This window comes from Diachasma alloeum, unplaced genomic scaffold, assembly GCF_001412515.2.
Source record: "Diachasma alloeum isolate Michigan unplaced genomic scaffold, Dall2.0 Dall_scaffold_00195, whole genome shotgun sequence".
Lineage (NCBI taxonomy): Eukaryota > Metazoa > Arthropoda > Insecta > Hymenoptera > Braconidae > Diachasma > Diachasma alloeum.
Window position 1 is genome coordinate 1,287,669 of NW_021680360.1, and position 18,842 is coordinate 1,306,510.

The window sequence follows — 18,842 nt, forward strand, 5'->3', positions numbered from 1 at the left end:
ATGAGAAAATCAATGAGAACTGCAAATAGAATTGCAAATATAATATTTAATTATTCCCTGAAACTTGATAGAAATCCGGAAATTTTTTTACCAGTGTACATTGTTAAAAATTTTCGTCCGCATTTTCTATACAAAATTCCAGAAATTTTTATCGTGATCAAGTTCCACTGAAATTTTCAGGAAATCTTGTCAGTGAAAAATCAAATATTCTATTAATTTTGTGTTCAAATTAATAAAATAGTTGATTTTTCAGGTCAATTATTCTGTGAAAATTCAGAAAAATAAGGAAAACTTGGGGAAAAATTGAAAATTCATGTCATTTTGTTTCTGAATATTCATGTTCCACTAAAAAATCAATGAAGTTGAGAAATCTCCATTTAACTTCCGCTGAAAACTCATGAATTTCCGTGAATTCTACTTAAAACTTGAAATTTCATAACCATTTTTTCCTAAATCCGATTCAATGTCAAAAGTTTTTGAAAGAAATTCTGTCAGTGTACATTTTTTGTGAAAATTATTGATAGTCGAACCGAACTGATTCCCAAGGAGGGAGAGCAGGTGCAGTTCCCTGGATAAATAAATGGAGATAAATCAGCGAATGGACGAACTTTGATTTTCCCAAAAGAAATTACCCCTCATTTTTCAAAAGAGGAAACCCATTTTTTAATTCACTAATGAAAATAAATTAAACACGTGTTGAAACCCATAAGAAGTAATTGAAAATTGATTGACAGCGAGAGAGTTCCCTCTGAGCGGTCGATCACGATTAATTTACGTCAACAAGTGACGTCCCTGCGGACCCACTCAATTCCGATAGCGCAGGATATCCGGACGTTATCGGCAGCCTCGTGTTGCCCCTGGGGACATCAGCGTCAGTGGGGAAATATAATAAGGAGAGTGCTAGCCATTGCACAATGTGCACAGGTATCGGTGTTCACGTATCACTGCGTTCTCAAGTATTCGATACACAGAGAGAAATTTTTGATAATAATTATCCTACCGCTCTATAAAAGTGTATCATGAGTCATCGTTTCCTCATTTCTATCCCGAAATTTAATAAAAATTAATATATGATGATAAAATTTTATTCAACGTTAGAGAACTTTTATCCTGATACATAATAAATTTCACTCTTCCAGTCCAATAATTTTTATGTAGATAACAACGAAAATTCTAGAACAGTTGGTAAATTTTACCTTAGCGGTACAGTAATTTTTACTCTACCGGCATTGTAATTTTTATTTATATCAGGATAAAATTTCTCCAACGTAGAATAAAATTTGATCATCATGTATTAATTTTTACTAGATTTCGGGATAGAAATGAGGAAACGATGACTCAAGATACACTTTTATAGAACGGTAGGATAATTTTTATCAAAAATTTCTCTCCGTGTAGAAAAAAATTCAATTGAAAAAATTCAATCAAGTTCTGAAATTTTCATCTCACTCCCACTAAAAACTCATGAATTGCCCTCAATTCTACCCAAAACTTGAAATTTCATAACCATTTTCCCCCCGAATCCGATTCAATGTGACTCTCATGAGAAGTACCATCAAATTTTCCGTGAAATTTCAAAAAAATTATAATACTGGATTCAGAGTCAGTGTTTTGGATGCAAAAACATCATTATTCCTTATCCGGGCGCTAGATGCACCGTCTGCCGGGAATTTCAGCTAAAAATATTCAACATACTGGTAGAGACGACTCTTTATTATTAACAAATATATTTGCTTGGAAACTGCGGTCTTTAATCTTACCAAATGGTCATTCGTTAATAATTAACAAGTGCGTATTTGATTAGTCATGATTGACTCGACTTTAACCTTTCACGTGAACCATTCGTTAACTATTAACTAATGGTAGAGTTGAATACGACCAAATAAATATTCCTTAATAGTTAACGAATCTCATTTAGAATAAATGACTTATTTTATTAGTGCTCTAATATCTCAATTCACACCCCGTTCTCCTCAAATAAATCAAATCGTTCTTTTTTGCTCCCCCCGTGAAACCCCTCTCCCAGAAAAAAATGAACACCCTCCTCAGTCATTAGATTTCCGAATGGTCAAGGCCACGGACGCATTCCACACTCACGCACACAGAAAACGCTGTGCAGATTATCTGCACACTTATGCGGACAATCTGCATAGTTATGCGGGATTCCGCCATAAGCCGAAGTCACTCTCTTATGTGCAAATCATGCATAAATAGTGCGTGAATCATGCATAGTTATGCGGATTATCTGCATAACTATGCATGAATTACACATAAGGGCGAAATTTTGATGAGGATACGTCTATGTTTTCGTTATGAGGAGTCGTTTTGTAAAATTGAGCTTACAGGTCTAGATTTTTCTAGAAAATTCAAGGGACTTCAGGGAGTTTCTAGAAATTTCGAGAGAATTCAAGGAGTTCTTAGAAAATTCTAAAATGTTCAAGAAATTTTTAGAAAATCCAAGAAAATGCATGGAGTTTCTAGAAATTTCGAGGGAATCAAGAAATTTCTAGAAAATTCGAGGAAATTCAAAGAGTTTCTAGAAATTTCGTTGGAATTCTAGGAGTTTCTAAAAATTCTGAGGGAATTGAGAAACTTCTACAAATTTCGAGGAAATTCAGGGATTCTTAGAAAATTTTAGAGAATGCAAGGAGTTTTTAGAAATTTCGAGAAAATTTAAGGAGGTTCTAGAAAATTCAAGGAAATGCAAGAAGATTCTAGAAAATTCGAGAAAAATCAGGAAGTTTCTGGAAATTTTAAGTGAATTCAAGGAGTTTCTAGAAACTCTGAAGAAATTCCCGGAATTGCTAAAAAATTGAATAAAATTCTTAGATGTTCTGGAAATTTGAATAAAATTTGAGTTTTCCAAAATAATCCAGGAATTTCTAAAGTTTTAAACAACATTCAGAAAAAAAATTTTAAGGGGAGACCGCGGTGAGATTTGAAAGTCTCGACTCGGCCTCAACAGCCATTGGATGACTTTTGATATATGAAGGGATATATAAAAAAGTGAGAAAAATTTCGGACTCGAACCGTTTTGCCCCGTATATTTACCAAAAACGTCATTTTTCACGTTTTTAGCTTAAAAAGGCTCCTTGGACCACAGTTTTCATCCGATTACAACTTTTTTTTTTAAATGTTCGTTATACTGCAACGAAAAGACTCAAGTATCAGTTTTACTTTATATTTATTAGATGATGAGAAAATGTTTTTTTTACTTTTTATTTTTTTTCCTCTTTTTAGCAAATGCTAAAATTCGTTGTTTTCCCCCATTTTTTTTTGTTATAATATTTCGATTACGTATGATTACAACGTGGAATAACGAAAAACAACTAGTTTTAGCATTTGCTAAAAAGAGGAAAAAAAATAGAAACTAAAAAAATCATTTTCTCATTATCTGATAAATATAAAGCAAAACGGATACTTGGGTTTGTTCGTTGGAGTATAGCAAACATTAAAAAAAAAAGTTGAAATCGGATGAAAACTGTGGTACAAGGGGCATTTCTAAGCTAAAAACGTGAAAAACGACGTTTTTGATGGATATACGAAGAAAATGAATTCTTACTTTTTCAAGTTTCAGCAATGTTCTCATTTAAACCATTAAAATGCAACCTGAGAAATAACTCTCATACCACTCAGGAGAAAAAAATTAGCGAAAAAATCCCCGTAATTGACTTTTTTGACCTTGCGTTTTTATGTGGAACTGCATCAATAGAATATTTTCTATTTAACAATTCAAAAGAACTGTCTAGCAAATTTGCGAGGATTTTCTACTAAATTTTTTCGTGCGTACTTATTTTCTTCAACTTATTTACCTTTTATAGGAGAGGCTGAGACAAACTGAAACCTTAGCTACCCACAGCGTGATGAAGAGTCGAAACTAATACAACAAACAGCGCTCTTTCACTTTCCTCTACTGTTCTATTTTGTCCCATTATCCCCTTAAATTATTGATTTAGAATTTACAATTTTTTCTTGCTTTCTCTATGAAATTCCGAATTGTTAAAGTCGCAATTCGTTAAAGTTTCGGTGAGTACTGGCTTTTTTCTGCGGAACTCTTATGGGCGGAACATGCGTAAATAGTGCAGATAATCTGCAATTGGTTACTAGCAGATTTCATGCATACTTTATGCATATTTCATGCATAACTATGCAGACTTTACACATAGTGGGAGGTTCGCGGAGCTTATGTGTAAAACCTGCATAAGATTGCAGATAATCTGCACAACGTTTTCTGTGTGCGCCTGCACAGGAAGTGCGAGTTGAGCCGTCATGACACGTCCCAATCGATTACAGGATTACTCCTGCTGCCTGCGATGTGTTTGACGACCTCCACCGGGGAAAATTGCTCCATCAGGAGACGACCGGCAGCATTGGCCGAGTATGCCAGGGTGAATTTCAACCCAAGGAGGCAAGAGCGGCCACGACCTTGACCTACGGGGTTGTTCGCGCGCCGGCGTCGCGTCCCTTCTCGCCGTCTCACTCAACTCTGTGGCATTACCAGTTGTGTATATAGGAGAGGCGATGGGTAAGTGAGCTTTCGCTCCCGCGTGCCGGCGAACGCGCTTTCGAAATACGAGAGGTCTGACAAAAAACCCTCAACCCCTCGCCTACCCCTCGCGCCGCTGTTTGTCCCGAGACGCGGCCCGGTGGTGGGGTGCCCGGTTGGATCGCCTGGATCACCGACGCGTCGCGATCCCTCAGTTGACCGCGAGTCCGCGATCGCGGTGGCTGAATATAAATCACTGTATTAATTCGCGATTTATGGTGATCATTTGCGATCTATTTTTCTGAGCTGAGGATAATTGAGGGAAGTGCTGGGATTTTTGCTCCTGTGTTTTGTGGGGTCTCTTGGGGGCCATGAGGCTTTGGATTCAGACATGCAGGTCAGTGTGGGGTCAATTAATTTTGAAGATCAATTCAGTAGCGAAGTGGTGAACCGGTTTGAGTGGACTTATCTCCCAGTTTTTGAGGAATATTTCCGAATCTGACGGAGATAGCGAAATTTTCGTCACCATATTTGTTACAGCTCTCAATCGGCTCTACAAAAAAGGTTTTAACGAAAATTTTGCTATCTCCCTTAGATTCCGAGATATTTATTAAAAACGGGTCAATAGCCAAAATTGACTTATACCGTTTTACCACTTCGCTGCTGAATTTATTTTGGGGATGGTTGAAACTTTTTGTTTAAAATTTGTGGCTAAAATTTTTAGCACATTTTAATTCCACTGAAATGTCAAGGAATTTCATCATTAAAAATTCAGTATTACATGGAACAATCAATGAGAACCGCGAAATTCTGGTCAATTATTCCCGGAAAATTAGTAGAAATCAGGAAAATTCTGGTAAATGAATTTTTCAATTTTCAATCAATAGAAAATTTTGTTTAATTTGGTACTGAGTATTCATGTTTTTATTAAAAATTAAAATAAGTTGGAGAATTCTCCTCTCAATGCTGCCCAAAAATGTAAAATTTCATTGAAATTTCAGAAGAATCTGAAATTTCATGATCCCCTCCCCGCCCCTCAGTTGCATTCAGTGCCACTCTCCTGATAATTAGTAGTCGATTCTTTGAAATTTCAATTTTTTTTAACAGTGTAGCGCTTATAGATTAAAAAAAGTTCAGACGTCGAATTTAATGATTAAATTACGTGAAGAAAATTGAAAAAAATTGATGAATAATCAACATCATTAAAATCTGTATTAATTTTTTGTACTCATTTTTTATGATTCCAAAAAAACGATCGTCAGAGTGAAAAGATTGATTGATTATCAATCGTTCCGGAAAAAGATCGTAATTCTCAAAAATGAAAATTTTACAACTATTGTATGACTCCTCCTTCAAAAGTAAACTTTTCATTTTGTTCAGATTTTTTTCATGATTTTTAAGGATTCATTTATCGATTTTAGTTGAAAAAAACCTTGACTTCAGGAAATGTCATCAGTTGTAGACAAGGTTCCATGAAAATTTGTCCTAGCAGCACTCGCTCCCAAATTCACATCAACAATTGAAATTATTTTTCATTTTATTAATGATTGTTACCGCCGGAACAAATACAATAGCAATGCGAATTTCAATCATTAGTACAATGAGAACAAAGAGGACCGAAATAATGAGCATGTATTGAATAAATGAGTTTCTATTGTGCGAAACGGAATGAACGCAAAAAATGGATGCAATACGGAATTTCAAAATTACAAATTGTATTGAATTCAGGGCTTCTGAGCGCTTTGGCTATTTTCCACTGTAATATTATTATTTCAAAAATTAGAGGTTAAAACTTGATACTCCATCCTTAACCCTCCAGAAAAAAAATTGAAAGTATGAAAAAAATGGAAAGTCAGTGCTCCGAAAAAAATCTATAAAATAATTTAAAAAATTACGATTTCTGAAAATCATGACCGTTTTATTTGAATGATTTATAAACAATCAATTCCTTTTTAGAAAATTTACATTATTTGTTTAAAAGAAGTGAATCTGGAATTTTTTGCAAGATGTAATTTAGATGGTGCTAATTATCCATAAATTTTTTCAAATGTTTCGCATGAAATGGAACAGAGAATGTGGTAAAACAGACCGTCGTTAATGGTCAATAATTCAAGAATGGAGACCAGCAAATTTCTCGAACAGTGAGATATGTAAATTTTTAATTAATTGCAAATTCAAGAATACATTTACCTAAGCTGTCTTGATTTCTATTGATTTTCATAGAATGACAGATCTGAAATTAACAGTTTCATCAAATAGGTATTGTTAATTACGAAATTCCTTAAAATTTTAATTGCGCCGTCATTTGATAAAAATTTGTAAGAAATGTACTTAAATTTGCAATTTGCCCAAAATTTTTAACAGTGTAGTTCCCTAGAAATTAAATTTTTAGATCCGATCAATTAGCCCCTCATGTATAGATATTCCAAATTTTTATTTTTTTCCTCATTGAAGTAGTTTTGAAGAAAATTGCGAGCTAATAAAAAACATTTGCTAGTTAGTACTTTTTTTAAAATAAATTTTTTAAAAATCACCTCTGAAAAAAAAGGCGTTATCTTCTCTATTTCATTATTTCCAAAAAATTTTATCACCAATCGATAGCAAATTGTTTGAAGATTTTTGCGAGTTAAGAAAAAATTGTCAATGCAATCCTATTATTGTGTAAATTAACAATTCCAATTTCAACTGAAAACCAGAGTTGATGACAGAGTTTGTAACAGAGATGTCAGACAAGATATGAATGTTTCTTTGGGTCAAATGAAAGAGCGGCTCGAAAAATGGCGTGCAGAAGTCTTTAAAGATGACAAATGTCTCTAAAGATGATGTCTGTTTTCAATTGAGAAGCGCAATTGTGACAACATTGTCCACTGGGGTCTAAGAGTCTCCCCTGGTTCAAAACCATCTTTAGAGGCCCTAGCACGCCATTTCTCGACCCGCTCTTTCATTTGAGCCCAAAAAAACATTCATATCTTGTCTGACATCGCTGCTACAAACTCGGGTCTACAACTCGGGCCTTCAATTGAAAGCCCGAGTTGAAGACCCGAGTTTGTAGCAAAGATGTCAGACAAGATATGAATGTTTTTTTTGGCTCAAATGAAAGAGCGGCTCGAAAAATGGCGTGCAGAAGTCTTTAAAGATGACAAATGTCTCTAAAGATGATGTCTGTTTTCAATTGAAAAGCGCAATTGTGACAACATTGTCCAGTGGGGTCTAGGAGTCTCCCCTGGTTCAAAACCATCTTTAGAGGCCCTAGCACGCCATTTCTCGACCCGCTCTTTCATTTGAGCCCAAAAAAACATTCATATCTTGTCTGACATCGCTGCTACAAACTCGGGTCTACAACTCGGGCCTTCAATTGAAAGCCCGAGTTGAAAACCCGAGTTTGTAGCAAAGATGTCAGACAAGATATGAATGTTTTTTTGGGCTCAAACGAAAGAGCGGGTCGAGAAATGGCGTGCTAGGACCTCTAAAGATGGTTTTGAACCAGGGGAGACTCCTAGACCCCAATTTTCTATACATACTCCTAGACCCCATTGTCCTCCTAGACAATGTTGTCACAATTCTGCTTTTTAATTGAAAACAGATATCATCTTTAGAGACATTTGTCATGTTTAGAGGCTCTAGCACGTCATTTCTCAACCCGCTCTTTCGTTTGAGCCAAAAAAAACATTCATATCTTGTCTGACATGACTTGGTTGGCTTCCGGAAGGATGCCGCGTTGAGTTTCAGCATTGCGCCGACGTTTCGCAAACATTGCAGTCTGCATCTTCAGGGCTATGAGCTCCGATTCTGTCTTAAGAGTATACTTGAAATATCCGCTAAAATTTTTTAACAGTGTAGTTCCCTAAAAATTAAAACTTTTTTCATCACGCTGTGACAAAAAGTGAACTTTTCGGCACGCTCCGCGTGCCTAAAAGTCCAATTTCCGCCACATTGTGATGAAAAATATTGTTCGTAACTCGTGAAAAAATGTTTTTTAGCTCGTGGGATTATATCACTCGCCTTCGGCTCGTGATATAAACCTCCCACTCGCCAAAAAACACTTTTTTGCACTCGTTACGAAATATACTATTTCCTCACTCTGTTCCCTCTGGAGATGAGTCCTTCAAACTTTGCAAGCCCTCAACGTACCATGCATTTCATTTTACCCCAGACCTTTATCCAAGTTTATACCTAACCAGGGAATTATATTTATCCACATCATCCGTCACCCACTCCCAGGAGCATCCATCCCCGTGAAAGTGTTGAACCGGGTACAATTCCGCAGTGACCAATGGTGTATGTTTACCCCGGCGTTAAATTGAACCAGTCACCCTTCCCTGACATCTTCGAGTTATGGATCACCGGGATAATGCGCTCACGGTCGGCAAGGAGGTGATAATAAAATTGCCATTTAAATTTTATAAGGCAGTAGTTTTAACCGTAAAGGGCAGACTCAAGTATAGTAATAAAGAGTGCAATCGATAATAATCCCAGGAGCTGAGTGGCTTTTTCATCAATTTCTATCGCGTGTCGAGTTGTCGTTTGTCAGGAAATGATGGAGAAATCAATATGTATGAGCATCTCATGAGTAATTCTTCCTTTGCGCGCGATTGTAACGTCTTAGTACAGCTGTTTAAGACATGGTGATTAAATCGAAATTCTGAGGTTTTACTTTCGAAGGGAAGCACTGTATTCGTCAAAATAATTGTTTGAATGAATCCAATTGTGAGTTAAAATATTCCTCTTAATGCCATTTTGACCGCGTACGATCATGAGATTAATTGCATCATGTGGAATTTTAACGTTGGGGTAATGTTGACTGTCAACGTTGGGGCAATGTTGACTGTCAACGTTGGGGCAATGTTGACTGTCAGCTTTGAGGCAATGTTGGCTACTAAAGGTGGAGTAATACCAACGTTGTCTACCAACGTTGGAGCAATATTGGCGGCCAATATTGGGGTAATGTTGGTCGTCAACATTGAGGCAATGTTGGTGGTCAACATTGAGGCAATGTTGGTGGTCAACATTGAGGCAATGTTGACTACCAACGTTGGGGTAATGTTAGCTGTCAACTTTGAGGCGATGTTGGCTGCCAACGTTGGGGTAATGTTGGCTATCAATGCTAGGGCAATGCTGAATTCAATGAATCATTGAATTCAATTTAAAATACGTCATCACAGAAATTTCATTCGTCAACAAATTGCTAATTTATTAGAAAGAATATATTGTCCATGTCGTAACAAAAGCCATTTCCCACTTATTTTGGATTTACGAAACCCGCGTTGTCGTTCATATTTCATCCACTCGTCTAATTCCTCGTTTCTTATCTGATTGAATTATTTTCATGCGTATTATAGCAGTAATGCCCCCGCATATTCTTATAATTAATTAATTAAAGAAGTAATTTAACCTGCGGTGGAATAATGAATTGTTTTTCGTTCTAATGAATTGAAACATCAAGTCAAATTACGGTGCTTCGTCTGTGTTTCTGGGGGAGGGAACTCCCTGTAAACACAGGTGGATTCATTAATGGTGCTGAAAATCCTGATATTAATGCTACCATTACATCCCTAGTATCATCCAAATCGCGCATTACGAAAAACCCACGAAATTCACCCCCTTCATTTCCCCCAACAAATCATCACCATTAAAATAATGGCTGGTTCAGATTGTTGCCGACAACCCCGCAAGAAAGTACCTCTCACGTAATCTCTCATTTCCTTCATCGTAACTCGCAGCGAAAAGGGAATCGAGAAGGAGAGGGAAGGGAGTTGAGAGACGCCTGATGCGGATACGTATAGGAAACGTTAAAATCTGGTGTAATAAAAGCGGGCGGGGTTGACATTGGCAAATAAAATCATGCGGAAGAAATGGGGGTGCGCGAAATAAAAGAGCATGACTTGGTACTCGCGTGACTCGTCAACGACCACTGAAAATCGGTCCCATCGATCCCTCGCGGTAACCAAAACCACACGAGTTCAAGGGCTGAATTATGTACTAATGTATTAAGTTGGTGGAAACTTTGAATTTCAGTGTTTTAGTATGTTGTGAATACAAAGGTGATAACATTGGACTACAAAGTAATTTTCTAGTTTACTTGGCGTAACATTGATTTTGTGGTACAACAAACAAATGGGGTTTACTGGGTTTTATATTTACTCAGGTTTGCTGTTATGAAATATTGCTGTTGTGGAATGTGATTGAGAAAATATCCCGGTCATCCGCGATTTCGAGAGAAATTTTCAGGCGTTTTATTTTAGAATCGCTTGTTAATGAATTGGCTGATTAATGGTAATTGGAGAAGATTGCGAAGGATTGATTGTGTTCTGCATGGAATATTTATTGCAGTTCGATAAGAATTTGATCTGCAATTTGAGGATGTTGTTTAAATAAAGCTGGTTTATTCATGAATATTTGAGCAATTGTAATATTTGAGTGTTTCTCAAGCTTGAGTTGAAGAAAAACACGGTCGCTGACTTGAAATGAGTCATTGAAGGAAAGCGAGGAGATAATGTACAATTAATTATTTTCGTTTATGAGTAATGAATTCAGTTGGAAATGAACTTTCTGTAGTTATTAGTTATATTCAAAGATTTCATGTTCAATTTGAACGCAATTTCTACTGGAATGGAATCAAAGAAATGGTTTATTTCAATGAAATAAACTGTATTTGAATTGAATAAATACATTTATTCAAAACGTCGTAACAAAACATTTATTCAAGCTCCAACTCGATTTTTATTTATCTTTTTATTCGCATGAATTAAAATGAATAGTTCTTTAAATAAAATGAATGAATTAAAATGAATAGTTCTTTAAATAAACGAAATAATTGTTTTAATTGCCAAGAGAACATGTTAATTACGTTATAATAATTATTTAATTGGAGTAAATAAATCGTTCATTCGAGTTTATTGCTATGAGTTGATTATTTTCCAAGAAAAAATTGTTGAAATGAAAGAAAGAATTCCAAGTCACGAGTGTTAGTTGATTGAAATGCATTATTTCTCTGGATATATTCAAATCTGAATTTTCGCAGTTTTTTTGGATATTAGTTTTTCACGATGAAACATTATCAAAGATGAAAACAAAATCGTTCATTCCGCTCGTTGGATTATTCAACGATTTTCAACAAATGAAAATCCTCGAGCGCATGAATTCAACAATTTTACGCTGATAGAATGATTCATTTATCCCAAACGAGATTCGTTAACTATTAACGAATGGTAGAGTTGAATATGACCAAATGAGTATTTGTTAATAGTTAACGAATGGTTCACTTGAATGGCGAAAGTCAAGTCAAACAAGGCTCCTCAAATGTACATTCGTTAACTATTAACGAATGAACATTTGGTGGGACCGAATAAACCTCAACCTCCAACCAAAATCCATTCGTTAACAATAACTAATCCGTTCTATCAGTGCAGTAACGAATGTATGAAAAAATAGCCGAAGGAAAAAATAGCCCGTGAGTAGTAACACGTGTCGTGTGTGGTAACCGACAAAATGACCGTTCATTTTCGGTCATTTTTGCCCCCTACCCCAAAAATGACCGATCATTATGTTACACCCATCGGCTATTTTTTCCTTTGGCTATTTTTTCCGCCTACCCTCCAGTAACAATGCTTTATCCATTTTACTACGTGCTGCGACACGGAACTATATTCGGCTATGTCCGTCAGATGTAACAAGTGCTGTAATCCCCCTAGAATCCTCTCCATTTTCGCTTGCGCCGCGTTATTCAGCTCATCTGGGACCTCATAAAATCCCGTCGGGTCACGGCCTCGTATTATTTCAGTCTGATAACACGAAAAACCAGAAAATTCCTTGGTAAAAAATGCCTTGTTAAAAATAATCCTCACATTCTCTAGATAAAACACTCAGAATTTTCAATGCATGACCGGAAAAAAAAAAATTAAATAATTGGTCTGCCTCTGAATTTTTTAATTTGGGCATTTTTAATTAATTATTCAATTGCTTTATATAAAGATCTTTAATTTATACTTTACAAACATCTAATATGACCGAATGATAACCTGGGATGATACGGAAATTTGAAAAGGAATCTAATTGTTTTAATAATTTCGATAAAAACAACCATAATTTTGTATTCAATCCTAAAATATCATTGAACTTATTATTTTTATTATCGATTGTCAACAAGAAGAATGAAAATATTTGTCTATTTATTTGAGAATTATTATTACAGCAACTATTTCAACAAAATTATTCCAATTAGCAGTAAAGAAGAAAAATTGCAAGTTTAATTGTTCATCATTGGCCAACAATGATTCTAACTTTCAATTTACGAGAGTAATAATCGGGAAAAAAGGCATACCCGAGTGGAATATTTTGACCTGAAAAGTCCTGACTGAATTATTCACGTTATGTTCTGTTTAGCAAGTTTTCAGGTTTTCCAAGGAGTTTGGAGAGCCCGAGACGAATATTTATTTGGTTCTAGTTGAACTTCTGGATGACTTTCAAAACATTTTCAGGCTTTCGAGCGATTTCTTCGAAGACCTTTCGCATCCTAAATTGTCTTTCCACCCTTCGGACTACACGGAGAGAATTTTTTTAGGAAAATTCTAGTGCTAGCACGGGAAAAGAGGCGCAAAGTGACGGCCAGGAAAAAATTCCAGTGCTGGCACTACAAATTTTATTGGGGAAAACGTGAATTTTTCCCCGTATTTCCGTGAAAATTTCACAGAGATCCCCAGAATTTTTACCAGAAATACCAAAAAATTTTACCTTAACAGCACTAGAATTTTTCACAGCCGGTGGATTGTAATTTTTTCCAGAACTCATACTAGAATTTTTCTAGAAAATTTCTCTCCGTGTACTTTTTTACTTTATGAAGACCTGTAAAAACCCAAACAAATAGCCTAACAAATCTCTGTTAAACCAAACAAATCTTTAACACATATCCCTAGACAATAGCGCCCAAAAGTTAGTCACTACGGATTTACGGAAAAAATTCTAAATAACTTAATTTATTGCATTCTCATAAGTTATTGAGTTGTTCTAATCTCATGTGTTGTTGATGCAGGCAACAATACTGTTAACTGTTTGAATCAAGTAAGAAATTATTTGTTAATTAATTTTTTGAATCAAATAAGAAATGCTCTTACGAAATTTATATTTTGTAGAGTTGAATATCGCAAAAACTATGTAGTACAAAATTATAGAAAAAATTCACCGCAATCGGAATTTATCAATCTATCACAGATTAATTTTTTAAGAACATCATAATAACCATTTTCTCATAAGATAAAAAAATCGAGTTCGGGGGGACCCATAACTCGCGTTTCGCCTATGCCTCGCGTGTTGGAAGCCCGCATTTCATTATTTATTACCTTCTAAACTGTGTCCTATAGCTAGTTAGAATTCAGTAGCGAAGTGGTAAAACGGTATAAGTCAATTTTGACTATTGACCAGTTTTTAGTAAATATCTCTGCATCTAAGCGAGATAGCAAAATTTTTATTATAACCTTTTTTGTAGAGGCGATTGAGAGCTACAATAAATGTAATTTCGAAAATTTTGCTATCATCGTTAGATTCGGAAATATTCCTCAAAAACTCAGTTAGGAGATCCACTTAAACCGGTTTACCACTTCGCTACTGAATTTTTTTTAATAGCTGGGAACTATTCTAAACATTATGAATGAAAAACATGGAGACAATCTTAAGAAAGACGTGTTTTCTAGGAATATACCTCCACTGGAATAAATCAGACGTCGTCTCCCAGACTTTTCAGGTCAAAATATTCGACTCCCGTATGATATAACCACTATCAGAATGAATGATTAATGATAATCATAATAGCACTAATCAATTATTTTTATCAGATTGCAAATTTCATCAAATGATGATCACGTGTTTTTGTTTACATTCTATCGATGATTTTACGCAGGATAATTTTACCCCGCTCGCGGTGATGTTTTTTTTCGCTGAAGCCTTGTTCCACGAATAGATCGACAATTCACTGCTATGCCCTTGCATTCAGCACTTGTTGCTTCGTGGAATGAAAGAGTGAGGGTGAGGGTGAGGGTGAGGGTGGACAAGGTGAATAGGAAAATCTGGGGAATTTTTTTTCATCATATTGTTCTCTCCATTGTTGAGATGGGAAGCGCAGCTGGATGAAAATGAGCATGAAAATTCGAAATCCCTGGAGGATTCCCGAGGCTCATGAGACGCTCGAGAGGCCCATCCAATCAGGCCAAGGACTCGTAAATACGCCGGGATGATTGCGGGGGTAGCTTTCCTAAATTGTTTTATCGGGGGGCGTTTTGTTTGATTGAATCAATGAGTTTTTAATAGGCCACGGAGAAATTTTAGTGATTGGCAATTCGGTTGAGACAAGAATTTACATAGATTTTATGCAAACCTTATGGCAAATACATCGCACTTCAACGCAATTCAACGTTTCTGATCTATTTTAAAGTAGTATGAATCGTATTGGATGGGCGATACTCCCGAGCTAACAATTAAGCTCACTCGGGAAAATTTATGACTGATACGAGACGGTTGTTTATTTAGTATTAATTTGGAAGGAATTGAAAGATTCATTTTTGGTTTTGTGATTAATAGCTTCGTTTAATTCAAGATTTATATAATTTTCAATTGGATTTATTATTAACTCAACAATACGACTGAAATCTGTTCATATTATACTACTTTGAAGTAGGCTTACCGTTACGACTCGAGTCATTGAGTGTTTGAAAAAAAAGACAAATTCTGAAAAATTGGGAAAAAATTTGAAGTTTTTAATAAAATTAAAAAAAATAAATAAATCTTGATTGAACAACTGTCAATATTTTAAAGATTTTTTTTCATAGTTTTAGTAAAAAAATCGACAACAAAATCTTCAAACATTTAAAATTTAGATAAAATTCAGATTTTAATCTTCCACTTCAAAGGAAATCTGCAACATTTGGCGATTTTCCCTTAATCTCCTGAGTTAAATAATTATTTTAAAACATTGTTATATATAAAAACAAAAACTGCAGTTAAATGACAGAAACAATTACGATTCCGAATCTCACCGAGTTTTCCGGTAATTGTTTGCAGATTTTAAAAATTTTTAAGTAAAAAATAACCTCTTGAGTGTAGCGTTGCTTTAATTCTTGATATCTTCGTTCATAAACAGAGATATTGGGATTTTCAGTCCGTGACGAGCATTCCACTTTGCCCCTCCTCATCCTATGAATTTCAGTTTTTTTTTTAAATCTGATCTCCATTTTTTGCTCGTCAGTGGTCAGATGTTCGTTAGAAAAAAAATTCACGGCAAGACTTTCTGAAATTCATCGCTGAAGCCATCAGTTTCAGAGATATTGTATCCATAAGCTGTATAAAATGCTGTACCTCCTGCCCTCCATCACTTTATTATGGGAATCAATAATGGAAACGTTGAGTCTTTCTTCCCTCGTTCAAATCTGTAATCCTAACTCCAATACTAGTGTCCCACAAATTCAACAGATATTTAAAATTTCACAAAATTCCAGTAGTATTTTCGTGATAACAAAAAAGTCAGATATCCATTTTCACTTCTTTACAAATAACTCCATAAATCACAACTTTTTTAATCTACGAAAATGCGTCAGTGAAAAAGCTCTCAGTGAAATAAAACAAGAATCAATGATCATCCACATGCACTTTTCAGAAGAAATGAATTGGGTCAAGTACTCGGGCTCTATAAGCAACAGCTGAAACTCGTCGTATCATGTGTTTTTATGCTTCTATTCAAATCATCTCGTTATGGATGTATGGAGTTCACGCATGGCGAGAGAAATATAGTAAAAATTACCGTGAAGCGGATGGTGAACGTGTAGCGACGACACTTGAAAATTTTCATCTGAATTTTCTGTGTCAAATCCCAGAAATTTTTATCATGCTTAATTCCACTGAAATTTCAGACAATCTTGTCGTTGAAAAATGAGATATTCCATTGATCTTCTGTTCGAGTGGTCTGAAAATCAATAAAATACCGGATTTTTCTGTTCAACTATTTCATGCAAATTTGAAAAAACAGGAAAATTCTAAGAAAAATTGAAAACTTATGTTTTTTTGTTTCTGAATTTTCATGTTTCATTAAAAATCAATCAAGTTGCGAAATTCCCGCCTCATTCTCACTGACGAGTCATGAATTTCCTTGAATTCTATGTAAAATTTGAAATTTCATAATCTTTTTTCCTCTAAATCGGAGTTAATGTTACTCTCATGAGAATTACTATAATAGTTTCCACGAAATTTTGAGAAATTTCTAAAAGTGTAGTATTTTTCCGGACTGTTGCGATGGGGTTTTTTACTTTAACAGTAGGGTTTGTGTGTTTTTCTAATAATTGAAGAAAAACTTTGTTATATACTCACACTGTTAAAAAATTTAGCTGAGTTTTTCGGAAAAAGACTTGGAATTCGATTTAAGGGGAAAACGTCAATGGAATTTCAAGTTTGTCTAAAACTTCAGTAAAGTCCTATTGTTTTGCGGCAGAAAACCGCAAATTCCACAATTTACATGAATTTTCAAGTGCAAAAGAATATTCACTACCAAATTCCCTTGAATAGTCAGGGGATCCCTTTAAAATTCTTGGAATTTAAGAATTTTTTCCAAAAATTCCCAGAAAATTCAGAGGAATTTGGAATTTAAGAAGAGATATCTCTGAATTTTCCTGACTTTTCACTAATTTTCGCAGAATAATTAAATTTAAATTTATAGTTCCCACGGATTTCCCCTGAAATTATGAATTTTCAATGACAAAATTTCTTGAATTTTCAGTGGAAAATTTTAAACAGTGTACGCACATGTACACACGTACGGACGAGGTCTAAAAATTGAATTTTCGGACTTTTTGGATCATACTGGGTCGACATAACACGAAAAAACCAAAACTTAAATTTAAACGATTACAAAGTTTCCATTCAGAAACCAAAAGAATTAATATTCAAGAAATGTTTAAATGCGCACTGAAATAGTTACCTGACCATTGAAAATTTTCGCGGTCGGCGATTGCATCAGGGCTCGAGAACCGTGAAACTTCCCTCCCGTCTCACCGCTCCCCCCAAAGAAATACAGACGAAACACCTTAAGTCGTCTGATCCTATTTTAAAACTTTCACGCTTGATTCATTTGAAATCCGACGGAAAAGAACACTTGAAATGCCTTCCCCCCTAGCCCCCGTTTTTATCGCAGTTGAGGGTCAAGGTCACTTGCTCCATATCGTCGAAAAATTCCGTGTTGTTTTCCGATCGCCATCTCCTCTACTGACGTTTTTTTATCCCCGAATTTCGAATAATCCAAACGCCCCGTGATTTATAAATCGTATAGTGAGAGATAGAGTGCAAGGTCGGTCCATCTACGCAAATAGTGCATTTACTCCGGAAGTGAGAGGTTGAATAATCGTAAATCATCGTATTGGAACTTTTGCGCAATTAATCCGGAGGATTATAAATAATACGGGGAACTGCGTTTGAGCTTTCGCGATGTCGCAGTTTTTTTGTTCACTCAGTTCTTCTCCAGTTTTCAATGTTTTTACTCTGCTCTTTTCTCAACTCGTCGCTCTATTATTCTTCGGGGCTGTCATTATCTCGCAGTGTTTTACATCTCCCGGCTCCTCCTTGCGTACAACTGCAGAGTCATTTACATTTTAGGATCGCAGGGGGGCTTTTGGATCACTGCCAAAATAGTGAGAATGAGGGTAATGGAGTTGAGAATTTTTGGGGTAGTCTTTAATCATCTGGAGGAGGAAACCGACATCCGTCGGGGCGGGGAGGCGTCAAGCGGTCGTTGATCTTGGGTTTGAGGTGGTGGGAATGATTTTTGATCTAATGAAAATTAATTAAAGTCGTTGGAAACGGAACGGAATTCAGATTGTCTGTGGTTTCAGTGCATTCATTGTTGAAATTTTTTTGAAATATTATGGATTATTTTTCTCACTCGGATTTCAGCCAATCAGAGCGCAGTATTTGAGGCTGTCAAACAGTTTTATTTCGGAAATTTCTAAAAAATTTCCAGTAGTAATACCACTCGTGCTTTAAAATTAATCGGATATTTTCCTCAAGCTTCCCTGTCTAGGAACGAGTGTGTCAAATTTTGCAGGTTTAAAATCCCGAGTACCGACGTCGGTGGCCGAGTGGATTAGACACAAGTCTAGTGTGCGAAAGGTTGTGAGTTCGATTCCCCGTGGAACTGAATTTTTCAACGGAAGGCTCCGGCGAGCGGGAGGTTGCTAATAGAGGAACCGCCTGTACCGGCATGGGTTTTCTGTGGTTTCCCCATGCTACTCTCTATGTTCTATAGAAGTGCGAATGCGGTACAGTGTAGAATCCACAGCCGCATGCATAGGGTTGGATAGAGTGCCGAATGGGACCCGAAAAGGGG

The 18,842-nt window shown here is 35.8% G+C and overlaps 1 protein-coding gene across 1 annotated transcript in view; it reads left to right on the plus strand.

Moving 5' to 3' along the window:
* Nucleotides 1-4,723: 4,723 nt before the first annotated feature.
* LOC107048608 overlaps nt 4,724-18,842 on the plus strand; it is a 20,836-nt gene continuing 6,717 nt past the window's right edge. The window contains exon 1 of the mRNA XM_029126819.1: nt 4,724-4,883. Coding sequence (XP_028982652.1) covers nt 4,878-4,883 — 6 coding nt within the window. The 5' untranslated portion in view covers nt 4,724-4,877. The remainder of the gene's footprint in view (nt 4,884-18,842) is intronic.